General features: G+C 47.3%; 1 protein-coding gene across 2 annotated transcripts; it reads left to right on the top strand.

Annotated features, from left to right (window-relative positions):
* The first annotated feature begins 316 nt into the window (after window positions 1-316).
* KLHL26 (kelch like family member 26) lies at window positions 317-25,650 on the top strand. 2 transcript variants are annotated; one of them, XM_090027399.1, is made up of 2 exons: window positions 317-529; window positions 18,524-25,650. In XM_090027399.1, exons 1-2 carry the CDS (start codon window positions 483-485, stop codon window positions 20,103-20,105), a joined length of 1,629 nt encoding a protein of 542 aa, XP_089883525.1. In that variant the 5' UTR covers window positions 317-482; the 3' UTR covers window positions 20,106-25,650. The 2 variants fall into 2 exon arrangements, with proteins under 2 accessions (XP_089883525.1, XP_089883526.1); XM_090027400.1 differs by lacking the exon at window positions 317-529 and adding an exon at window positions 17,138-17,157.
* The last annotated feature ends 623 nt before the right edge of the window (window positions 25,651-26,273 follow it).

Below are 26,273 nucleotides of genomic sequence, written 5' to 3' on the forward strand. Positions count from 1 at the left end.
TGTCTGCGCTTCCCCCGAGTCGCCCCTGCCTTCCAGCTCTGAACGGGGCCAACTCGGGACCTATGCCGGGCGGTTTCTGGTACGTCAGCGTGCCCGTGACACAACGCCGGCGTGCCCGTGACACAATCCCGATGTGGACCTGACAATGGTGACGTGGCCGTGACGCAACGCCGACGTGCTTGCGACACTACGCCGACGCCCTAGTGCCACGCCACCAGCGTGCCCACAACACGCATCACTGAGGTGCCCACGTGCCGCCCTCATCACCTCGGCGGGAGCCCCGCCCCCGCCTTTGTGGCCCCGCCCCCCCGCGCCGCGCGCGTGGCCCCGCCGGCGCCCCGTAGGACGCCGCTGCCGCCGGCGCCGCCGGCCGGGCGGGGTGAAGCGAGGCGAGGCGAGGTCGGGCCGCGCCGCGCTGCGCCGCGCGGAGGGGGCGGTGCCGGTGCCGGTGCCGGTGCCGGTGCCAGGGTCGCGCTGGGAAGATGGCGGAGTCCGGCGGCGCCGAGTTCTCCGCGGAGCGGCCCAGCAGGTGAGGCGCGCCGGGCTGGGCTGCGGCCTGCGCGGGGGGCTGGGGCCTGCTGTCACCCGTGGGAAGCGCGGCACGGGGGGCTGCCCTCCCCTCCTCTCTCCTCTCCACTGCCGCCTTCCCAGCAGCCTCCCCTCGAGGGGACACGGGGTGCTGCCCGGCCCCAGGTGTCACCCTGCGTGGGGAGGTTTCCACTCTGCTGCCGCACGGCACCAGCAAAGCTCTTCTTCACCCGGCGTCTCCTCACAACCGCTTTTATTTCACCGCAAGATTTTTTTTGCAAATAAAAATGTCTTTCATTGCAAACGTCTTTTGCGATCGCCTCCGCCACGATGCTGGTGGGCCCAGGACACGCGAGCGCACCTGGAAGAGCGCTCTGGGCAGTGCCTTTGACCCAGCCCCAGGAGCCAGCGGATGCTGCCCCGTGCCATGGCAGGGAGTCGGACTTGATGATCTGCTCAGGTCCCTTCCGACCCTAGAAACTGTGAAACTGCCCAGATGTGAGCAGATGAGGGATGGGAAAACAGCCCGGCAGTCCTCCTTGCCGGATGGGGAGCTGGGCTAGGATGCACCGTGGCACCGCCTGTTTGTTGCCCATTCGTGTGTCGCATGACACCGTGATGCCCATGTGCCTGTGTATATCAGGTATGGATGTAGACACTACATCAGGAAGGCAATGCGCGTGACTATTGCATTTAAAAAACCTGCTGAACTACTGTAGAGATCAGACTCAACATTTCATATTTGTTTTAATGAATGTCCTATTGTTTATCCCCCCCCCACGGGCCTCTCAGCAGTCTCCTGGAGATCGGGATCTAATTCCTGGAGACTCTAGGACAATCCCGGAGGGTTAGCAACCCTGCCCACCATCCTTTAGGGCAACAAATAGGCTGTGGCACAGCATGTCCCAGCCCAGCTCCCTGTCCGACAGGGAGGACTGTAGGGCGGCTTTCCTGTCCCTCGTCCGCTCGCGTCTGGGCAGTTTCACTGGGCAGGATCTGCTGGCTCAATGGCACTGTCCAGAGTGCTCTTCTCGGCGTCCCACTGGGCACACTGTTATGAACCCAAGACCCTCACTCCCATCCCTGCTTTGTCTCAGAGCTGTCCCGAGCAATCGGTGATGTACCTTTAGTGGCCCCCATCACCAAGGGGGCTTGGAGCTCTACTTAGTGAGATTTGGTTCCCATTCCAGAATGACATATCAAAAGGCCCATGTCACACCGCAGCAGAGAATGAACACTGGAAGGGAGAGTGAATGGGGTCTGAGCAGGGTTTTTCCCCATCCCTCACTCACGTTTAAGGTCCGGGAAGTTTTGATTCGGAGGCCGTGCCTCTCATTCCTGTGCTCTGTAGAGACTGATGCCCCTTTCCTTCAAGAATGTGTCCAGTCCTTTTGTGACTGGCTGCCCTGCCAGCTTCTACCACATCTGACGGCTACCATGCTTTAATGTCAGGCATCCAGGTTGTAGCCGTATTGGTCTAGAGGAAAAAGCAATCGGGGCTTGTAGTAGAGGTGATATCTTTTATTAGCCCAACAAGATTTTTGCAATTAAGGACTTTTTTTTTGTAAAAATCTTGTTGGGCTAATAAAAGATATCACCTCTAACACTGCGCTGTAATGACATACTGGGTGAAGAAGAACTTCCTGGTGCCAGTTTTGTTTGTTGCCAGAGATTTCATAGATTTCATAGACATTAGGGCTGGAAGGGACCTCGGGAGATCATCGAGTCCAGCCCCCTGCCCAAAGGGCAGGAAGTCAGCTGGGGTCATAGGATCCCAGCAAGATAAGCATCCAATTTACTCTTGAAGGTGTTCAATGTAGGTGCTTGAACCACCTCCGCTGGCAGACTGTTCCAGACCTTGGGGGCTCGGACAGTAAAGAAATTCTTCCTTATGTCCAGCCTGAAACGGTCTTGCAGGAGTTTGTGACCGTTCGACCTCGTCATCCCTTGGGGCGCTCTGGTGAACAGATGTTCCCCCAGATCCTGGTGGTCACCCCTGATAAACTTATAGGTGGCCATCAGATCACCCCTGAGCCTACGCTTTTCCAGGCTAAAGAGTCCCGTGGCTCTCAGCCTGTCATCGTAAGATCTGTTTTCCTGACCTCTGATCATGTGCGAGATGTGGTTTCATTCGTCTTAGAGTCATTCTAGGTGAACGTGCATCTTTTCCAGAATCATAAAACAAAATCAAGCCTCCTCGAGCATCTAGATGGTGCCTTCAGTGCCTCGTGGAAAGTGGTTGCCACACCTGAGTTAAAGTTTTTAGCTGGAGTAAAAAACAAAACAAAACAACAACCCAACAGTCAGCAGGGCTGTGCAATGGGAACTATATGGCTAGAAGCAGCTAACAGACAGCAGCACTGCAGAAGTAAGGAGGGCAGTGGAACTATTAAAAACCATTTAAAAGGAAAGAGAGTCATTAACACTCATGGAACAAAGAGTTTGGAAGAAAACAAGCAAATTCTAATGAGCCACTGAGTCAGTGGACTAGTGGACCAACTTTGGGTGGATCAGGAATAAAGGAGGGGGTGCAGGTGCACCGGCTGATGCACCCAAGGGTTGGCCAGCACAATCTATGCTCCAGGACTGTCTCTACAGGGTAAATGAAATGAGTTACACTCTACTCTCTTCTAGAAGAGCATTGCTGGCTTTGCCTTACCTCTGTCGCTGTCCTGACTCCATGGAGGCAGCTTCTCTCAGCAAAAACAGTCCTGTGCAGTTAGTGCTAGTTCCTCTAAACCAGCAGAGGGGCATTTTTGTTGGGATGAGTTTTGTTTAAATTGGGGTGTTTCTTGGTATAAGAAGCTTGTGAGAAGCTACACACCTGTTTTACCTGCTGCACTTCCGCATGCGGACCTGGACTAGCAAAATACCTGCTGCGCTTCACATTGGAGGCTCTTTTTCCAGTGGCAAACTAACTGGCTATTCCATGACATCTGTGGCTGCAGGACAGAGGAACAATGCTGCTATCCCATGTTTACAGATGAGGGAGTTGGGGCGGTGTGTCCCACGTGACACGGGGGCAAATTCAGGTGAGGCTGATTGTGCTGGCAGTGCTAACCTCCGCTTGCAGTGACAAGCTGCTTCTCCCTGCCAGGCAGGGGGAGGATGTGGGCCTGGTGTGCACGCCTCACCAGAAGGGTGAGAAATGGGAATTAACAATAAAATCTGGTGCTTGTGGGTTCAAATGACAGAATGGAGGCTGTTCCGTGGTTTGCAGGGCTCTGGTTTGTGACTGGGTTCCTAGGCACTTGGGTAATACAAGTAAAGGGTGTGTGGGTGTTGGGCAAGCTGTTAAGTTGCTAGCCTGAGACTCAGCCTGGGCTTTGTCCCCACTTCTGTCACAGACCCAGTGCAGTCCTGGACAAGTCACTTAAACTCTCTCTGCCTCATCCCCCTGGACATAATGGGCCTTTTGTAATTTATGTGCCCTTGGAAAGGTACTATATGCAACACTGCGAGACGCTCAGCAACTATGGCAATGGGGACTGTATGACTAGCTGAAATGAATGCAAGCAAGCAGAATCTCCTAATGAGGAGCTAGGGAATGAAGGCAAGATGGAACTCCATGCTCTGCCCTATATTTGTATTTAAAAATAAACCCCGTAGAAAACAACCCCAACAAACTTCTGTTACTGTCTAGCAGCTTCCTTTGGCTGATGCCAAGAGCAATGTTGATGGTATTTGGAGAGTTTTTATCCAGGCCTCCCTCCGTAGAAAGAGTTGGCTGTAATACAGGGTATTTGTGGCGGTGGGTGGACTGAGAATCCTGGAGCATTCTCTCTCTCTCTTTCCCCTATCGTTACATAAATAACATTTGTGAGGTGTGCGTGTGAGACTGAACTGACGGCGGAAGTTTATTTAATTGTTTTTAATTAACACGCCTCAGCTTTGTAGCAAGTTTTGTTTTCCTGCATTTGGAAAGGTAATGGCATTTAAATACAGGTCTGAAGAGTAGATTTGGTTAGGGGCCCCAAAAGATGGCCCTGATGGACTTGTCACTTCAGGTCCAGAGAAGTTGCATTCAGCTTCTTTCCCCACATCCCTGAAGATTTAGTGGTAGCTTGCTGACACGTAGATGAATGCAGCCTGTTCTTGTCTTGGTTCATGCACCTGTTCACATTGCTTGTTAAAGTTAAACACGGTTACGTTTCCTGGTAAAGATGAGGCCTAAATGCTTATTCTTTTATGTTCAGAAGGTGGTTGGATTATTTGTGTGTATGGGGGTTTTGTTTTTGTTTTTATTTATTTATTAAAGCCCTTGTGTTGGTGAGGTGGTAAGCTGGACAATAAGGGATTCCACAAAATGTAAATGTTTCCATGAAGATGACAAAATAAAACACTTGTTTAGATGTTGACAAAGACTGTTTGTGCATTGTAGTTTGGTGTTGGGAGTTTGTAGGGAGGACTTCCAGGTTCTGCTGTGTTTAAGGTGCCAGCTAGTCATTTATTCTGACTTGTCCCAAAAGCAGCATTGACCAAGATGTGGTGGGGAGTGCTGATTTTTAAAAATTTTTTCCTTAGAGCTACCAGATGTCAAGAACCCGGTGTTCCTTTGCGTGCTAGCAGTGCTGTCATCCCTTCCCTTGAGGATAAATGCCTCCTCTAAAGCTAGCCAATATCTCTTTGCATACCTATGGACACAAATCTCATGGTGTTGGAGAAGAGGCCTCTCTGGATTCTAGCCTGAGCCTTACTATTGACTTGCTATTCTAGCCTTGGACATGCCATTTGGCTCCGGTCCTTGTAGAACAGGAACAGTAATACTAACCTGTCGCAAGCAGGCATTGGGAAAGTTGGTTATTTTCTGCACTTTTTCCAGCTATTTATTTGGTCTAATAAAAGAGATCAGATTCACCCAAAGATCCATGTCTTTAGCCCAACATGGCTACAACCTACACTCCTTTTATTGTCTGCACAGCATCTGGAGGACTCATGGAGACATAAGCAGCCATCCAGAATGGTGTTTCAGCAGGTAGTTTTCTTGTCCGTGGGGAACGTACTCCAGCATTGTTGTATGTTGTTTGGTTTGAAATGAAGGTCTCTTGCAGGCTAGGCAATACCTGATTTCTGATTGGCCTTCAGTGTCTTACGTGGAGATGGGCCTGTTCGAGAGTTCAGGAATTTCCTGTTGTGGTGAGAGGGGTGATAGGATCCTGTCCAGTGGGTGTAGGGCACCCCGGGCAGCCAGCGGGTCTGTATGACCTGTTTCTATATACCTTTACACTAGCTTGTTGCACCTATTCAGTGTTTATTCTCTACATTAGATGAAAACAGTCTTGTTGCAATTACACATATAAGTGGCCTTTCTGTGGTATATTGTCCAAACAGCACAGACAGAATTTCTGGCTGAGGAACTGCTACCACACTGTTAATGCTAATTGCTTAAAAAAATGAAACTAGTCTCTTGCAAACAAGAACATTCATTTGTCTGCCATTTAGCCTATTTAGTCACGGAGTAAGGCATATAATTTTGCATAGTCTGTGTTACAATTCTTGGGCAGCTAGGCAGCATGGCTGGAGCAATTGTTATAACCTTGAATTTGCTTGGGTTTTGCATAGTAAAAATCCCAGTATGACACAAGGATGTGGGGTTTCTGTTCAGGGCCCCTCAGCTACCTTTTATTTTATTCTGCAAAAGGCTGCAGCAAACATCGAATAACTTTGGCCTCCCTCAGATCTTGCACTTTAAGATTTCATTAAGATTTCTTTTTCATGCAGTTAGGATTTCATGAAAAGCAAAATAGCTGCTTGTTACCTGGAGTCCTCTGTGTCTGGTGGAAGGACAGTTCCAGGATATATAAATTACTGTATTTGGAGTATGATGTGTAGTAGTGATCCTAAAGAAAGACGTTCCAGTACAGGAAAAAGTGTGTACAGAAGAGGCAATGGAGCTCAGCTGGTGTCCCCTCTGAGGAGGAGGACTCTGATGTGCACATGTTTTAGGGGAGGGGGTGTGTGAGCGCCTCGTGCAGCACTGAAGAGGAAGGGCCATGCCAAGATCTGGGACTGGGGAGATGAGTGGGAATTGATTATAGCGATCGCTAAGCAAGACACCAGGAAAGGCTGTGCTCACTCACATTCAGTAGAATCTGTGAAAGGAAGCAAGATAACTAGGCTGTGTAAACATTTTTTAAACTCAGTCCCATCATACAGTAATCCACTCTGGTGACTCTGCTGGCAGAAGCTCCACCTGCCAAGAACAGGATGAATGTATGTGGGAGGACCTGCACTTCTCTCCGGTCTAAAACCTGCATGTGTCTTATTTCACATCAAGAGAAAGAAGTTGGATTTTTTTTCCTCTTCCTTCTAAGGGACAGAAGTTGGGGGAAGAGAGAGCAAATGGATGGAAGGGATGGGGAAACCACTATGAGTGGAAAACTATGGGCTGAGTTGGGAAGTTTGGACTGTTTTTATATTGCTGTAACCTAATATACCTTTATACCTTTACTGCAGAGTCTGGTTAATTTTTTTTTCCCTAGGAACTATTAAAAAATTCAATTTTGCATAGTGTTGTATCATATATATTTGCTATGAGGAAATATTACAACACATTTAGCTGCCACATCTGGTAGACATGAAGTATACACTGATATAAATGTTTATGCTTTAATTGAGTTGCTGTAAAAATGATCATTTTTTTTTCTTTCCAGCTTCCAAAGGCTTTTGAGCCTGAGGTTTTAGATTATTTAGTCTAAAAGCAAACTTCAGTAGCGCTATAAAGGCTCATGTTCTCCTCTATAAGTAATGCTTCACTTTTAGTGCATTGTAAGGAACCAGGCGGGCATTGGCAGGGCAGTAGGCTGGAGGGCCTGAGAGACCTCTTTCTATTTTTGATTTGTATGAGCTAAAATTAATGAACTTCCATAGAAGAAGAATAAAAAAATGAAGAAAACCATTAGGCCGGGGCTTACGTAAGCCTTATGCTGCCCTGAATTGTTAGTGCAGAGTGGATGGGATTTCATGCATTGAGCGTAGAACCCAGTTTGTGTCTTGGCCAAGAAACTGTAAAATGCCGGGGAGCTTATGAAGGGTACCCCTTCCCCTGAGGGTATGTACGGGGGCCTAAGTAATGGGGGATACGAGCTATCTGCAGGAGTGCTATTAAAAGGATTTGACTGTATGGTATTTAGGTCTGCATTACAATGGCAAGGGCCCATGCAGCTGTTTACCAGCAGTACAGAATCAGACTTCTTCAGTGTTTTTTTGAGGAGCAGTGTTTTAAACTAGTAAGGTTGCTGGCTTTTTTTTTTTTTTTTTTTTTTTAAGTTTCCTTGTTTACATCAGCATATAGCTCTACCCTGGAGTAAATTATTAGACTTGGTGTAGAGTTACCCCAGGCAAAAACCCCAGTAAAAATACACTGTGCAGTGTATCCAGAATTACCCTGGAGTAGTGCTTTGCTCAGTGCAACAAGTTATGTAGGAGAGGCTTTGTAAAACTACCTCCTGGGGCTGCTTCTTCAGGATGATGGGGCATCTGTCTGTTCTGGATCCAGGTGGGATTTATGTTGGTTCATAAAACCAGTGTTGATAACTAGGCTGGTGGTAGCATATTGTAAGTCCGTGCCCCAAGCGGGGGAGTTGGGGAAAGGAGGATGAGGGTAATTTAAAGTAGTATTGGCTGGTTACATTGGAAGCTGCTTCACGATTCACCGATTCCAAATAATGTTAACTTCGGAAGATTCATTGATATAAATAAGGACAGGAGGGAAGAGATCCATGTGATCGTATCCCTCACTTGCATTAGATAGACCGAGAAGGATCGTTTACACAACTGGAAGGAACTATAAGTGTAGGACTATCAGTGGGCTTTTTAAGAAATAAAATGAGCTGTTTCCAACTGACTCGTACTGGCCGTCCCTGATTCCTGGTAGGTGAGCAAGTTTGAGTGGAATTGAAGGAGAGATCAATGGGCATCGTGGATTCAGGGAGGATATCCCATTGTGTGCTGTTCTGTTGTTAACACGTGAGCATGTAACTTTGAACTAGAACAATTGCAAGGAGCAACAGGAGAAAAAACCCAAGTCGTTAATGTATGTTTGGGATACAGATAGATCACCGCACCGAATGGCAAAACCGTGGCTTCGTGTCCCTCTTGCATGCTGTGCTGCTTGGCACCACTAGGTGCCTCTCGGCTTTTGCACAGCCATGTGGAAACGTGTCTGATCATATGATGTTTGTATTCAGCTGGCTTCTCATTAGGCATGAAAATAAACAAATCCTAGATTAAAAATAAAAAAGCACCATGCGTCCTGTTGTGGGACCCCCGGGAGCCACCAGGATGCAGATAAAAGATTATCATTATGAAAAAGGATCCTGTTTTTGTCGTTTTGGTCAGATTTCTTTGGTGTGGTTTAAACTAGTGTCTAGTTTGCTTTTAGTTTAGAGACAGATCAGGAGAATTAAGGCCATGATTACAGGAGAAGTCATTTGTGTATCCATCAACTGCACACGTTTCCTCACATATGCGAGGAACATGGGGTGTGTATTTTGTCAGACTTCCCCATATAGTCATTTGCATTGGCTGAGGCATTTCCATTTTTCTTGTGGTCCCCGTGTTTGGCCTGTCCAGCCAGATTTTTATGTTTTGAAGCTCTCTGGAGCTGCCAAATAACGTGTTGGCTTAGAATAATTTTGTATTTGTTCTTTCTGGCGGCCAGGCAGGATTAAATTTCGGCCTGCTTGTAATGTCATCTTTATCAGCCATTATTTTTTTAAGCATCTTTGCAGAACCCCTGGCTGCAAGCACGTAGCATGAATAGAACCATAAAGGTCCTGTTCTTTCCCATCGGACTGTCTTCATGGTTGGCCTGCCCCCCCCTTCATGCTAGTCACGGCATTGCCACACCAAGGGCTGTACCCTAAGCATAGGGGCCACCCGGGCTCAGCGGCTCTTCTGCCACCTCCAAGTTGTCCGTACTGCAGCTGTGAGTGGGAGGTGGAGGGCATGGAAGGGCCAGAGGATGGTTTGGGGTAGGGCCAGGGCCTCCCTTGGCCTGTTTTTTCTATGCCCCAAAGCTGTGTTTTCCAAGCTGTCCTTGCACTGGCACAGGGATGAAGCTGGCACATCAGCAGCACCATTTCTCCCAAATCCTGTTGCTCTCCCAGTGCATCCAGGGTACAGCATGTACTGACCAGTCTCTCATATGGAGACCAGAAGTGGCATCGAGCTGAGCTTGTTCAAATATTTCATCTCCACTTTTTGGCTTTTTTTTGTGGGCCAATCAACTTTGGACCAGCTTCCAGTGTGATTACGGCTTTTAACAGAAACCAGAATCCTACGCCTTTGGCTTGAGAACAATCTACTGATTGAAATCCAGTGGCAGAATATATCCGTGTGTGCTGGAATCCGGCACGAGTCCAGCTTCTTTTCTAAAAGAACAGAAAACAAAGCAATTTAGAAATGTGTCCGGGAGCTCCCAGGAGGTGAAAAATAACTTTTGAAAATGGAATGAAAAGACTTGGCTTCTTGGAGTTTTTCCCTTACCTTTGACAATCAGGGATCTCCTGGGCTCCAGCTGTGAACTAGCAAAGCGTCAGGCTCTGAGTTAGGAAAACATTTAAATTTTTTGTGCTGGGTCTCAAGGATTTTGGTGAGACATAAACACATGCTGAAGTGTGTGCCGAAATGCATGGCTGGTTTGTTCTTAGGATCCAGACGTGTACTTACGACAGGAACTCAGGAAACGAGGCTTCTGCCACATACAGTGTGTGACCTAGGGCAAGTCCATATAATCTATGTGGACCTCAGTTTGCCATCTGTAAAATAGTGACAGTGATGGCCTTTTCCTCCCATCCTTTCTTTGTCACGTCTACTACTCTGAGTGCTTTTTTAACAACCCCTGCTCTGATGGGGTTTCAGCAGACTGAGGCTTTTAAATACCGCTGCAGTACAAATAAAAATCAGTGCATTTTATTTGAAATAAAGTGTGTGAAAGCGGTTTTTTTTTTTATAAGAATAACAAAAGTGAATTCCTCTTCCTGCTCCAAAAGACAGATTTGCCGAAGCTCTGGGACTCGAAATGTAAAAAGGTAGAGCAAGGCTTTCAAAAGCAGCTAATAAGTTTGGCGGACCAGCTTCGGTCATCCCAACAGAGCCTGAGCTTTCAGAAAGTGCTGGTCCCCCTTGAAATTCAGGCTCGTTTCAAGTATCACAGCTTCAGTATCCCAAAACAACTGTTGCTTTTGACACTTGGTCTAAGACATCAGCCACAGGCTTTTTCCTTGGATTTATCAGTTAACAAAGATAAAGAACTTGGGTGTCTTGGGTAGGGAAAGGCGATGAAAGGGGAAGATGGAAGAAGGAGCAAAGATGTGAGAGTGAAATTATGTTACTTATGTTCCTTCCTGGGGGCCGGGGGGTTGTGCTTTTCCCCATCCCACTTCCTGTGTTAATATTTTATTAGCTGCTGATGGCTGAGTGCTTTCTGTTGTTAAGTTGGACCCTGAAGTGGTGAAAGTTGTTTCTGAGGGGGGCACCAATGATGGGAGTGTAAGTAGGTTAACGGGGCAGGTATTTTTAAAAGTCGTGGTTTGGTGGGAAGGAATATTATTTGCCACTAATATTCCTTCCCACCCCAATTCCAAGCCTTGTAAGTTTGGCGGTGAACAAGCCCTGTAATGTGTTTTTGTGTTTTGGTGCCTCGTGAAGGAGAAGGGAAAGAAGGCGGACATAGAAATATCATCTGGAAGTCAAAAATATATTGATATGATTCCTTGAAACAGCAAACTCTTCAGTAATGCATTTAGCCTTATTGCTCTAATGTAGCATTTGTCATTGCGAGGTGCTGAGAACTCAACGACTTTATCGTTTGGGCGTGTGGTATAAAGCCTAAGGATCCAAAATATTATGGTAACCATGGCTACCACTGACTTATCTGAGGGAGTTTGACTTTTGTTTTGATTTTAAGTGTTTTAATTGTAGTTTAGAAATTGGAATCTGAGTGTGTTTTTGCATAGGCATGAAACAGAAGGCATTAAACAAGCTGCATTAGCAAAATATCTATAATGCTGCTTTTCAAATATTCCACAAGAAAGCCCTTTGTATTCTGACCATGTGTGCCACTGCATAGTTCATCTCTTGGCGTGACGTTTTCTTCACCAAAACTTTTTTGGAGGGCTCGGAGCTTGCAGTGCCCTACAGATGCTCAGGAGCCAGAAATCGTGGTAAAAAAGTTGGGACACTGCATGTTTCATGCATGGAAACAAGCACCCGTTGTATCTTTGCTCCTTCTGCTCTTTGCACCTCACCCAGGTGTGCTGCGCCTTCACAAGCTTGTCTGTCTCGGGGGCGGCAGCTGTTAGAAATTTACCCTGAACAAGAAACTCAACAACCACCTTGCATTTCTTCTATATGAAAAGATATCAGGCATCACTTGTGTGGAGTGGGGAGTAAATCTGGATAAGATGCTGATTTAGGATGCAGGGGCTTGCTGGTGGCATAGCTAGTCCTTGCCCAGACAGCTTGTTGCAGAAGGAGAGTACCAGGAGGCTGAACACAAAGTCTCCTAAAAGTCTTTTTCTTGATGCAGTTGCTGGAATTTTTGATCCAGGCTGGTATAACTGTAGCTAGGCCTGCTGGGTTGACAGTATATGCTGAAACACGAACTGACACTTGTTAAGCCTTTAATTCCAGCTTTGATGTTCTTTAATAATCAGTGTAAATGTAGTGACAATGATTAATTAGTTGCATGTTTAATTTTGTTCCTCTGTTTGGAATCCATCTCAGATCACATGTAGTGGTGGGAAGAGAAGAGGAAAAGTGGCCAGGGAAATGATGTAGTTTCTTGCTGATGCTAAGGTCAGCCCAGTGATTGCCATATTCTCTGTAGTTCAAACTCGAAATCCCTCAAAGTCCAAGTCACAAAGATGTCTTTATTTCACTCAGTTCACAAAGCAGAATTGTTATTCTGGAAAAAAAAATGACTTTATTCTAGGGAATTTTGCCAGATGTGGAGTTATACTGGGATAACAGTGCTGCTTGGTGTCCTGTCTAGGGACAAGGCTTAGACTACCATTTAGCTTCAGTGACCTTGTCCCTGCTGGGAAAATGCAGTGATGAATGCTGATCTCCTACGGTTAATGACAGCCAGCTAACGTGTCTTTAAACATGACTATCCTTGCCCACACAAAGGGAAAACTGTATTAAACATTGTGTCAGCTAGGATGCTGGCAAGTTTTCAGGTATGATGCGCTGGCCCAGTATAGATAAACCAGTAACAGCAATTGACCTTTTGTGATGTGCACCGTATCCAGGCCTACCCAATTCCTTTCATGTGGGGTTCAAAGCGGTTCTCACATGAGGGTTACTTTCAGTCTCCTTCAGCCTGGCTTCAGACCAGCAGTGCAGGAATGAAAAGCGGTCTGTCCCTTTCGAGCCCCAGAGTCAGCCAGTCCCTTTCACCAGATGCCATGCATGCTATCACTGGGCTGCTGAGAGCACTGGCCAGAAGCATGGGCAGCCCCTGGAGACCGAAACCGTGCTGGTCTTCTGCAGCTGTATGCATGGAGGCTAAAAAGATGCTGCAGGGGAAGGGGAAGGAGAGTAACAGAACTGGTTTATGATTTACAGGTATAACTATGTGAAAGGCCCCGATCTTGCAAGCAGGTTTGAGTCTGCCTGAAGTTGGTTCATAAAGCACTTTGGGCTGTGGAAGCATTCTGGATTGAGAGAGGGGGTGGTGTTTATGTGAAGGTGGCTTTTTATTTTTTACTGTTTATAAAAGATAAAGTGTTCTGTCTCCTTCGTACAGAGAAGCACTTCACCTTGCTGCATGGACCAGCGAGGACTTGACATGCTGCGGAGTTACTCTGTTCAGCCCTTGATGGAAAAATAAACAAACCTCAACTTGTTTTCTTGGCTGCAGAGGTCTCCTGTTTACTGGGGGGGGACTGTCATGCTGTCCATCTACGAAGGTGAAGACAGATAATCCCAGAAACGCTCCAGACCTATCTGCTGTAAAAGGAGCAGTTTCCAAAGGGGATGAATTGTTTATCAGCACTGTGTGCCCAAGGCCCTTTACTCGGCAATTCAGAGCGTGCTTTTGAGAGAGAGGGCGACTCTTGTGTTTAGTGTGCAGTATATGCAGATCTTAAGCAAGACACAGACTGCCTGGCAAAGGCACTGTCAGGTGTTCAGGCCTTCCTTTTGCATTTTGTGGCGTCTCTGGCATCAGCTGCTGTCCCTCCTCCTCCTCCTCTTCGTTTCTAGTGGCGTCCAGTACGTGTAAAGCAAGGCTATACAGCATAACACACCGTTGACGTGCTGTTGACGTGTTTAGCACAGTCAATTTGTGCCCTGTGGTACGACACAGAGATCACTTTGAGCCAAACCTGCTTTTTATCACAAATCCCTTTTCAGTAGCTGCAGTGCTCACATGCAACACTCTGCGTGTTCCTGTGCTCCCCGCCCGGGGTTTCTTGGTAGTCTCCTATTCTGTTTCCTGTGGTTTGTATCGTCTCATCTGGACCGAAGGCTTCTGACGTCAGTGTTCTGGTTTTGTAAAAATGCTGTGGTGGTACTTTTCAGTCAGCCCAGAAAACTGGGCACCCCTCTTCATGCTGTGAGATTTGTTTTATCTAAAGGATTCTTTACTGTTGGATCCTTTTGCATGTTACCCCATAATGTAAACAGCAGTTGTTTTACCATAGTGTGTGCGCTAAAACCACAGGTTTGTCTTCATGTGGAGTTACTCCTGAAGAGCTATTCCTGATGAACTATTTTGGCCTAACTCCAGATATGGATACTCTTCTTCTAGAATGTTTAATTGGCTTTAAAGTCACGTCCTCTCTTACTCTAGATTAATTTTCATGCCCCGGCCATTTCCTCCCGGTGTTTGGCCCTGTTTGCTGAAGTTTTGACTGTTGCTTTCCTTGTGTGGAGCAGCCCCCCGTAATCCACAGCTGACAGCCTGTTGTCAGTCACGTGAAAATGTAATTTAGAAATTGGGAAAGCTGTTTTGGGGGGAGGGGGGGATTACAGCTCCGTGACTGACGTCGCAACGTTCTGTGCTGCATTTGAGCCTGAGAACCCAGCGTGATTGCTTTCGAACAGCTCCGCGTTACAGCATCTTCCCCAGCACAGAATTCCCCAGGTGCGTCACACGTTTTTGTTTAATTTAAAAACCAGTCTGTTTCTCTTGTTCTGTTTTTAGCATGGCTGACAAGAACAGCGCCCTGAAATGCACGTTCTCTGCTCCTGGCCACAGCATCACTCTGCTGCAGGGACTGGCCTCGCTCCGAGCTCAGGCTCAACTGCTTGATGTCATCCTCACTATAAATAATGAAGTGTTTCAGGTTCATAAAGTTGTCTTGGCTGCCTGCAGCGACTACTTCAGGTGAGAATTCGTTAGGGAAGCAGACCCAGGCGCCTCTGCCTTTGCCTTTTCCCTCTTGAGCTGGGGAAGTTGGGGGAGGTGCTGGCTCCAAATGTCACAGGCAGGATGCCAGTACCCTTGGTGACACCGTGCTCCCATCCCTTGTCGAGTGAGCATCTCTCTCTCTTGGATACGGGCACTGGAATCTGTCCCTCTGAGGGCCTGTCAAGGCCGGTCCCCTGTGGTAGTTGGGCAGAGGCTTGAGTTCCAGTTCTAGTTGTGCCTTCCTTTCCTGGGCTGCAGCAGCAACAGTTGTTGCCTTTGGGGAGGGAAATAGGCCGTGGCCCACTGACCAGTGGCTTTTCCAGCTGGTGAAGAAGCAGCATGGGGTGGCGCTGAAATAAGTCCTGAGCTGGATGTGTGGCCGCAACAGAACAGCTCAAAAGGTGGAGTTCAGTAGCAGAAATGCAAGTGTTAGTCTTTGTTCCTTGGAGTCTTCAGAGTTCCTTTCTGTATCTAGCTTGTAGCCCCCGATCCCTGAGTGTCAGAGTCCCTCTCAGCCTGGTGTGCACGTGCACCCCTGGTCCCTCATGAGGTAGGATGGTTCAGTTGCCCCTTGGTGCAAATGGGGAGCTGTGGCACCAAGGTCAGAAGACCTGCCCTGGGATCATGTGGAGCGAGTCTGTTGCAAAGCAGAGAACTGAACCTGGGTGTTCAGTCTTAAACTAGCATCTAACCACTGAGCCCACCTGCCTCTTGGTCAAGTTGTTGTTAATCATCCATTTTCAATACTGTGAAGTGCAGTGGGGGTAAGGATTTCCTCTGGAGCCAGAGGCCAGCTGTTTCAGTCATAACAGGTCATGCAGGCAGAAGGGTAGTGGGTATTTTGAACCATATGTGTGCTGAATGAGTTTTGGGCTGGTTGGCGTGCTGGTGGAGCAACCTTTGCACCTGAGCTGAAGGTAGCAAGGGCTGGGAAGGTGGAACCTGCCATGCCTGAAAGTGTGAGCTACTCTGTGGCCTAAGAGGATGAGCTGGCAATCCAGGGCGGTCAAGAGCATGTAGTGTGTTGTGTGCTGGCAAGTTGCTTTGGTCCTTTTGCCCTGCGTTTTGCAGCTGCTCTGGTAATGGCTGCCTGGCACATGTTTTCTGAGCTGATTCAGGGGCTGGGGCTTCTTGGGTTATTTATTTATTTTTAAGTAATGTGAGCCCTCAAGGTTTATTACACTCCCTAATCGGAGGCCGATTAACGATGGAGATGATCTTCCACCAAATGCTAATAGTGCCATTTGTATTCATAAACGCTGGGAGCGGCGCTGCTGCTTGTAGCCTTTTCTCTGTCGAGCCATAATTGCCTCGTCGGTTCCTTTTCTAACTCACATGTGTTAAGTAGCGCTGTCCGGGGGAACAATGGCAGAGGAATCCAGCCTTTTAGAACACTTTTTATTTGGAAAAGGGGGAGAAGCAATTAATGCCTTTTCACTGCTTTTATGTAATCAGTAGTTCAGAACTGTAACACCTTTTAAAGGAATTGCATTATGTGACAGTTTCTGTCTGCCTGCTCCCTTATTCTCATTCAGCCTCGCTCCACATAATGCATACATACACTTGTCTACCTCTCCCCGGGGAGGAGGGATCAGAAGCATCCTGCTGCTGTGAAAGGTGGGAGACTCGCCGGGATTGTAGTTGAACGCCCCCATCTGCTGTATGGACAAACCAAGTCAATTAGCAGCGTTCCTGGTCAGTGGGCTGTGGAAAGTCAGTTTTCTACCCAGCTCTCTCACTGCTCACATCCTAGAGCTCTTCCTTTGTCCAAGTACTAACCCTCTGGCACAGCTTGGGCAAAAGAATCTCAGTTCCCCTTCTGTTGGATTTCCAAAGCCATTTCTTTACTTCTGAGCCTAATTCCCTGAAGGAATTAAATCAGTTTCCCTCACTCCAGGCTGCCCTGACCTCCTGTTAGGGGGTTTTAACATAAGAGCAAAGTTCATTGATGAATGTGTCTGACAGTCGTTCCAGAGAGTCTTACTCCTCCAAACTGCCAGGTAGTTGTGGGGCAGCTGGGGACCATCCTTCTTTCCCCTGGTGTCTTAGTGTTATTGTTTCTCCAAGCCGGTGCAGCTTCCTGTGGTGGCCCCAGCTGCCCTGCACCTTAGACGAGGTACAAATCCGGCTGAGTGGTGGAACTCCCCCTACAAACAGGAGGATAAAGTTGAGGGGGCCCTACGTCTGAGGGGAGTCGCATGCAGATTCCTAGTTCTTTCTAATTATTCAGCCTTTGGTTCCTTACTCAGCACACCCTTGGATTTGGGGTAAGTTGCGTCTGGGTAGAAGCACACTCAAGTGGTCTGAGCGTCTAGCAGCCTGTGCAACCCTTAGCGTGCATTGCCAAGGGCACACTAGGTCTGCCCCTGTTACGCCCACAGACCGTGTCTGGGAAACGGTGTTGCCATGGAAGAGCAGTTAGGTTTTCTGCAGCACTCGGCTCAGTACGCACATCCTGTGGAGTTTAGAAACCTCCTGATGAGGTGATCCAGGGCTAAGCTCTGCATGGCCTGGTCAACTGATGTGCTCACAGCTGTGCTGTAACCAGATACTGTTTTTTAATGGCCTCCTAGCCCCCTGCTGTCATGATGCAATATAACAGAGGTGTTTTGAGGATGTCGCAACTCATGTGTTCAGGAGAGGGGAACAAAGCTCCAAAAAATATCCAGGCAGTCACGTTGGCTTGCAGAGAGGTGTGTAGTTGGAGCAAATGTCTGTGCCTTAGTTCTGGACTCCTTCCAATAAAGGCACTGATGGTCCTATCCTGATGTCTCTGTTAGGGACCAAGTCTTGGCAATGGATGCCCTCTTTGGGATGACATCTACCCACTTTTGGCGTGAAATCTAGTCATGAGGCCAGATGCTGGTGGGCATTAGCTTCCTGGGGGTGCCTCCATGAGAGTCCAGCATTGCTCCCTGTAGTTATCTGTAAGGTTACCCCAAGGAATTTTAAAGTGAAGCATCGATCCTCAGTGGCTTTCCCTTGCTGCTGGCCACAAAGAATCCTAAAGCCATTTCGTAACAAGCACACAATAGATCCATGTATGAAAGGGGTGGCAGTATGCAAACTCCAAGAAGCAGTGAACTTCCAAATAGCAGTGCCTTTAGAAACACGTGTGCTTGGCATCAGCTCACACGCTCCCTGTGTATACGTAATACCAAGACTATTGGTGTGTGCTCACTGCTTGGTTTTTGCAGGTCTGTTAGGGGTGTGAATCTTTTTAAAGGCACAGATGTTGCTTCTGAGGCTCAGTTTGGGTGTCTTTGTTACTTTTTTTTTTTTTTTTTTGCTGAAGACTCTCAGACAAAGAGATATGTGGAGGGATGGTTTGTACCTCTGCCTCCCTAAGGGACCTATTTCGTGAAGTGACAGTGTCCTGCTGGGGACTAGCTCTACTCAGAAGGATGTCAAAGATGGCAGGATTGGGCCATCATTTTTTTTTTATATAACTGAACCACTTCATTGTTAGCTCATCATGTGAGCACTGCTTCTGTCTCTCTCTGCTGTTGGTTCTTTAAAAATGCCTTACTTTGATTTCTCCCTTCCCCTAACCAAAAAAATGTTAAAGTGGGTGATGCATTGCTTTGTACATGACTGGGGGGAAAAAACCTCTTCTGTGTTCTTGACCTTCAGGGCAATGTTCACCGGCGGGATGAGAGAAGCCAACCAAGATGTGATTGAACTGAAAGGTGTATCTGCAAAGGGACTGAAACACATAATAGACTTTGCTTACAGTGCTGAAGTGACTCTTGATCTGGATTGCATTCAGGATGTGCTGGGAGCTGCAGTCTTCCTCCAGATGGTGCCTGTAGTGGAGCTCTGTGAGGAGTTCCTGAAGTCTGCTATGAGTGTTGAGACATGTCTTAATATTGGGCAGATGGCCACTACCTTCAGCCTTGCGTCCTTGAAGGAGTCGGTGGACGCTTTCACCTTCAGGCACTTCCTCCAGATTTCGGAGGAAGAGGACTTCCTCCACCTGCCGCTAGAGCGCCTCGTCTTCTTCCTGCAGAGCAACAAGCTGAAGAGCTGCAGCGAAATAGATCTCTTCCGTGCTGCTGTCCGCTGGCTGCAATACGACCCATCCCGTCGTGCCAGTGCCAGCCAGGTGCTCTGCCACATTCGCTTCCCGCTCATGAAATCCTCCGAGCTGGTAGACAGCGTCCAGACCCTGGACATCATGGTGGAAGATGTCCTGTGTCGGCAGTATTTGCTGGAGGCTTTCAACTATCAGATCCTGCCCTTCCGCCAGCATGAGATGCAGTCCCCTAGGACCACCATTCGGTCGGATGTCCTGTCCCTCATCACCTTCGGTGGTACCCCTTACACAGACAACGACCGGACGGTGAGCTGCAAAGTGTACTATTTGCCGGACACCAGCATGCGCCAGTTCAAGGAGCTGACTGAGATGGAAGTGGGCAGCAGCCATTCCTGCGTGGCTGTGCTGGATAATTTTGTCTACGTGGTGGGAGGGCAGCATCTGCAGTACCGGAGCGGCGAGGGGGCCGTTGATATCTGCTACCGCTATGACCCTCACTTAAACCAGTGGCTGCGTATCCAGGCCATGCAGGAGAGCAGGATACAGTTCCAGCTGAACGTCTTGCATGGCCTGGTGTATGCCACGGGGGGCAGGAACCGGTCAGGGAGCTTGGCCTCTGTTGAGAAGTATTGCCCCAAAAACAACGAGTGGACATACGTGTGCTCCCTCAAGCGCAGGACGTGGGGGCATGCTGGGGCCACGGTGGGAGGCAAGCTGTACATCTCAGGGGGGTATGGGATATCTGTGGAAGACAAAAAAGCCTTGCACTGTTATGACCCAGCGGTTGATCAGTGGGAGTTTAAAACTCCAATGAACGAGCCTAGAGTCCTCCATGCCATGGTCAGTACAAACAGCAGGATTTATGCTCTGGGAGGCCGCATGGACCACGTCGACCGCTGTTTTGATGTCTTAGCTGTGGAATACTACGTGCCTGACACGGACCAGTGGACAACTGTGAGCCCGATGCGGGCAGGCCAGTCAGAGGCAGGTTGCTGCTTGTTAGAAAAGAAGATCTACATCGTGGGAGGCTACAACTGGCACCTCAACAATGTCACGAGCATTGTGCAAGTGTATAACACAGAGACTGATGAATGGGAAAGGGACCTGCATTTCCCTGAGTCTTTTGCTGGCATAGCATGTGGTCCAGTAATACTGCCACAAGTGACGACCCAGAGGTAGCCATGCGTGGCTGTGCCCCCCACAAAATCGCCTCCTGTGTTGCATGTTGTCAGGACGCTGTGTTATTCCTTTGTGGTTGTTTGCAAATAATGTGCATTTTGTGGGTGAGGGAAGGAGGAAAATAGCTTGCATTCCCTTCCACCTTCCTCTCGTCTAGCAGTCTGGCAGCACATTCCATCAGGAGCACTTGTCAGCCAGTTAGACTTAACAGTTGCTGCAGCAACACGTGCTGTCTCATTCTGGGGGGGAAGAGGGCGTTTCTCCCCTTCTTTTTAACAACGTTTTGCATTACAAACACTGACCGCTCAGGAGTACTTGCTAAGGTACAGTGGTATGTTTAAATGTCCAGAGGTGACCTTCCGAAGTGTCTTCTGCTGCAAAAACTCATCACTGTGTGTTTTGTTGTGTTGTTTCATAGAACAAAACCAAAATCTTTATAACATACTGACCTCTGGAAGCAATAAGGGGATGCTAGGAACTAGGAGAGTTGAGGTGCTTGGATTCTGAAAGCATTCTTGCTTCTTTTCTTTATCCATTAGAGGGTAAATTCTCTCTGCCTTCCAAGAGTTTGTGTCACTTCTTTCCTCTTCCCCTTACGTTACAGATGAATGGACCCTCCCCTTCTCATCCCCGCAGATCATTTAATATTCTAGTCAAAACGTGCCTATTTTATTGGGGCCCTCAAATGTGCATTGCACGACAAAACACGCTGGCAGCTTAGTATGGAAGCTGTATGTAAAAGGGTATGATTTTCTTAATTGCCAATACGCATTTGACTTCAACAGCAATAAGAATCCTGCAGCTGTTCAGCTGTGCTTGCACTCTGATATAGGCCAAGGGCACGTAGGGACTGCATTTTAGGACGCCATTGGCTGTGTCTTTCAAATCCCTTCACTTACATGTGTTCTTCCAAACTTCTTTTTAATACAACCAAAGAGGTGGAATGCTGCTTATCCAAAAGCTCCAAGGTTCCTTCTTAACTTAGAAATAAACTTGGGATCTCACTGCCACAGAAATCAGTGAAATGGCAAGTTTTGTTACCCTCAGCTGTTTTGTTTGTTAACAAGAGATCCATTGTGAAAGCGCTTTGCTTTTTGTGAAATGCATGGGGCTTTTTGCACACAGAATGCTATTTCTAGAATGTGTGTGTCGCCCCCTCCTTCTCCACCCGTTTCTGTCTTCGAAACAGTTTGACCAGAGAGTACACTGGAAACCTCTCCCTTTACTGGGCATTTTGTTCCAAGGGGTTTGGATTCTTTCTGTACAGGAGATGCGACCTTTGGAGGAAGCAGGTGGGTTCTGGTATTATATAAATGCTGGACCATACTTTCAGCGGCAGTATACAATGCCTGTTTTGCTAATGTATCATTGCTCAGACCTGTTCAAAGCATGAGCTTCATACCTCAAGTTCTCTTGAAGATCATTGTTCTTTGAGAGTTAAATTATTTTGGACGTGATACAAATAAGGGTGCATGCTCCCTGGTAAAGCCCCAAACTTGACATGTTGAAATGATTTTGTGCCAATGTTACTGTATCACCCTGCCCTGGCTTGCCAGGAAACGATTAAAGATAAAGCCCCCATTTTGCTGCAAGATGCCAAAATCAATGTGTAAGCTCTGCTTTCTGGCTCTGCAGCAGTTAACAACGCTGCACCCGTTTGTGCTGACATTGATGCTAGTGCCCTAGAAACACTGCAAAAAAAAGGCTTATCAAATAAGGGACAAAATGTAAATGGAAACAGATGTAATCCATTAGGAGCCAGAAAGTAACAAAATCATGGAATCCCTTTTCATTAGCCTGCTCTGCCCATGTTTAAGACACTCTCTTAGGTTTCTAAACCCCAAAGGGAACCTTCCCTTTCTTCCTTATCTGTTTGCAAAATGCATCTATGTTTGTGTGAAAGAACCACTGGATTGCTTTTCCTTATTTTTGTTTAAACTTCCAAATCAGAATGTTTTCTTTGCCAGTAATGCAGTTTGGGACCTGACCTCTCCTGGCTTGCCAAGCTGCACAGACCCAGTATTTACAGGCCCTACAATAAGTAAACTGGATTGCTCACATGGTGGGTGCAGTGAGAGTCTGTTGGTAAAGGACTTGATTTATTTGTTCCTCTCAATCTTCCAAGATGGTGTGCTGAATTGTTGAGGGAGCAGAAGAAAAATAGACTTTATAATTGCAAAAAATAGTTCACCTTGTTTAAAAAAACTACAACAAAAAGAAGAATGAATTCCTGGAAGGATGGTTTTATAAAGGGTGGAGTCCACACATGCATCCTTCCAGAATGGACACTTATTACAAAAACCTGCTATAGCCTGGTAACTGGACCAAACTAGTCTGGTAAGTGGACTCCTTCCCCAACCTGATAGAGCAGAGGCAAGGGTGGGTTTCTGGAGTCCTGGGCTGGAGACTCGTGGCAGAGCAGTGCTATAATGAAATATTCTTTTATAGAAATAAAATATTTTTCATAAAGTCAAATGTAAAAGTTCTGGATGTTTTTAACTGAAAGGAAATGGAGTAAGACGTTTGCGATACTGTTGGTACGTAAGCTGCACACTAAAAGTGATTCCACTCCAGTGAAATGCATAGTGATGCCTTAGAGCTCTTACGTATGTAACCTCTGTGTTGCCCTGAGAATAAACTGGATTCTTTTGTTGTATGGCAGCAACTTGAACGAATGCAGGATCTGACCTGCAGTGATGCTGCTTTGTTTTCCCAGTTTAGCACTTTGACTCACAGGAGGGCTCAGCAGGAACATGGATGTAAGTTAGGAGTCTGTTCTCTGATAAACCTGATTTTAGACCATTTAGGTATTTGGAGGAGGCCTGATCTTTTGTGGAAGCACGTTCCTTCCCCTCTGTCCCAGGCCTGGCTTGCTTTGGGACTGTGCTGGGAACAATCTCCTGTTTGATACCAGCCTGTGGAGCTCGTCTGGATGATGCTGTGCATGCTGATTTTTGGTGGGCCAGGTAAAACAAAAGGACTGGCTTTGCTCTTTACTTCAGAACTCAGTTGTCGGCTGTTTGTCTGGTGGGCTGTGCTCGGTGAGATGCCCTGTACAAAAAGTCATTGGCCTGGGAGCCTCTCCCCGCTCAGAAGAACAAAGCCAAATAAGTGTTTGATTGTACTCCCAGTCATTTGTGGCTCAAAGCAGCAGTAAACATAGGGGCAAGCCTGACTAGGAGCTTGTTAAAATACATTGGAACAGATGGGGAGTGGTAAAAGCAAAGCGTCATTAGTTCTAGGTATTTGTGCAGAGTGCATGTGTCCCTTCAGAGTCTCCTGTCTGTGCCCAGATAATGGCCCCCATCCTCTCTGGCATTTTATGGGCCTGAAAATGTACTTGAAGCTATAAAGGAAGAAAAATTAAGAGTGCCTGACAGTGTACAGAGTGTCCAGTGCTCAGGACTATCTTCTGCCTGCAGCCTTGTCATTTAACACTCCCCCAGAGCTCTGTCTGCTGGGAAATCTTGCCTCCGTTTCTCCCTGCAATAGAAGTTAGTTAATCCTCTGGGAACCAGCAAGCCTATCCTCAGACATATTTCCCAAGGCTCTTGCTGCAGTCCTCCAGGATTGAATAGTGGGATACTGTGCACGCTCTGATTTTAGAGTGGGATGGAGTACCTTCCACTAGCACTGAGCACGCTGCCAATGACTTAACATGACAAAATACATTTGCCTCTGTCCATGCAACCCACAGCAAATGTGCTCAGACACTCCCACCCTGGTGCATTGACCAGTTCCATCCACCTACCCCTCTTCCAGGGGTGGAGGAAAATGAGCACTGCAGCACACCCTGGAAGTCAGTAAACCGAGGATGTTGCAGTTCTGGATTCTCTGCTGCAGTGATTCTCAACCAAGGTGCCTTGAGCTCATTTCAGGGGTGCCCCAGAGTGCCACACAATATTGGCGCAGTTAGGTGTGCAAACATGACTCACGAGATAAACCCAGAGATTTCAAATAGGAATCCAGGCTGTTAAAAGCCTTCTAGCCTGTTGGGTGTTTTTTGAGTTCTCTGCGACAAGAATGACTGTTTTTTTCCTATAATCAAAAATAGAGTGAAACCTGAGAGCTGGCATGGTCCAAGGGGTGCCTTGAGTCCAAAAAGGTTGAGAACCACTGGTTGAGAACACCTTGCTAGGCAGCACCCTCTGTGCTGTATTGGGCTCTAGCAACAGCACCTCTGCTGACTGCCACTCTGCAGCACATCATGGAGAGAAAATACCTGTGGCGAGGCCCTAAATTACTAAAACATTATCTGTATTTTTAAATCAAATTGTACAACAGAAAGTGTTCTAGTGTGCCAGGAAGCACTCTGGCAGTTGGAACCAAGCAACTCTCATCAAAATAAATGAACTCAGTATGGTTTGCAATGCACCTCCTGGTTTGATCCTCCGTCTTTTTTTTTTTTCTATCTGGCATTACAAGTTTTAATTTGCAAAACTTGGCCAGTTACAATAGCCCTCCCTGTCATTTGTGTGACTTGACAGAGATTCACTGCAGGTGCTGCAAGGAGAGGGAGAAGCCAGCATGATTTAATAAAGCAGTGGCTGCGCTGGGCCCCTCTCATGGTGTTCAGGTGGGTGAGGGAGCAGTCTGTCACATTCACTGGAATGCTCCATCATCCTTGATCCCATCCCAGGCATTTGTAACTCTGCTATTGACCTTTGCTTTGGGAAGAAATTTGACCTGCAAGGTCTCCACCTGGGACTTGGTTTTTTAATAAAAAAAACCCCCAAGCCTCCAAAATTCCATCTGTTGTGGAGAATGCCGAGTCGCGCTCTGCATTTTAAGCAGTGCTGCACGTGCGCGCAGCATTCACACAGCAGACCCCCACATTTTCTGTTTTTCATCCCAGACTAATAACCGAGTCTCACTAGGGCAAAGTCTGGTGCTTTGTGGATTGTTTTGGCTCTGCAGCGTTCTGCAGTGAGGTCTGGACCTTTTATTTATGAGCCCATTGCAATTCTAGATTCACGACCACTCAAACCTCGAACATTTTACCATGCTCTGCTGGGGTCTCTGCCATGGAACATGGCCTGGGGCAGCGCAGAGAGCATTGGCCAGGAGACCCATGTCTGCAACCTGAAATGAGGCGTTGATGGGAGGACAAAGGGTAAAGATAAAGATTTAGAAAGGAGGACAGGCAGCTTCAGGAGACCATAGGGTGCAATCCAAAACAGGAGACAGCCTCAGTGCTACAGCAAGTCTCTAAGTAAGTTTGTTTGCCGTGGAGAACAAATCAAAGCCTCTTGGCTTGGTCCCTGAGGCCTTGCAGTTGCTGTCTCATACCTACCCCTTGTCACATAATTAGACCTATTTTCTATGGCCTCTTACTAGTATATGCAAACCAAGAGCCAAGCTCAGCTCCTGGCTACACTGATGTAAATTTGGAGTACTTCCTCTGAAGTCGTTGGATTTCTCCCAGATCAACACTGAACTAACTAGAGTAGAATCTAGTCCCGCAGCTAAGAAGGGGCTGATGTGCATTGTCTTCTGGTCGCTTTGCTTTGGAAACATTCCCCAGAGGTGTGTTTCATATGATTATCACATACATTCTCATCAGGCCTCTAATCCGTGTCTTGTACAAAGACAGCTTGCCACTGTTTTGTCTTAAGTACAGCATAGTTTCTCTCCAGCTCACTAGCATGGTCTGATAACTCAAAGCTGGAGTGCTGTTTCAACAGGCAGCCTTTTTAAGGGTATAATTTTACTGGTTCAACATCTATTCATCTCAGTGAACCAAATTCTCATGTTCAGATGAAATGGGCTAATGGCAGCAGTATGAAGCTGTGTCATACAATGCGTTTTTCAGGCTTATTGAGGGTTGAGAGAGCAGCTCATTTAGTAGGGCAGTTTGTGCACTAAAACCACCTGCTTTGTATGTGTGATACAGGGGCCTGGTCTGTTGGAAGGAATCGATGCTAGTGAATGTTGGCAGCTTCCTAGGAAGCAAATGCAAGCAGATGCTAGGGGATGGGTGCGCTGCAGCCAGTGAGGCAGGTGGGAATGCATTCTGCTTGCTTAGGCCAGAACTTCGTGTCCTCTGCTTCTCTCTAGGTCAGTGTGCCTTGTTCTGCTAAGATCTAGATTGCAAAGCGGTTACCGAAATCTGCTCAAAGTGCTTGTTCGACAGGGGTAGGAAATGGTTGATATTTTTTTAACCCCCCT

The sequence above is a fragment of the Crocodylus siamensis genome, chromosome 14 (genome assembly GCF_052110815.1).
Source record: "Crocodylus siamensis isolate JL-2025a chromosome 14, ASM5211081v1, whole genome shotgun sequence".
NCBI lineage: Eukaryota > Metazoa > Chordata > Crocodylia > Crocodylidae > Crocodylus > Crocodylus siamensis.

Bases quoted from the DNA above. Each gene is read 5' to 3' on its own strand.
- KLHL26 (XM_090027399.1), top strand. From the start codon at position 483: ATGGCGGAGTCCGGCGGCGCCGAGTTCTCCGCGGAGCGGCCCAGCAG. The intron at 530-18,523 runs GTGAGGCGCGCC...CTTGACCTTCAG, and splicing joins TCCGCGGAGCGGCCCAGCAG to GGCAATGTTCACCGGCGGGA.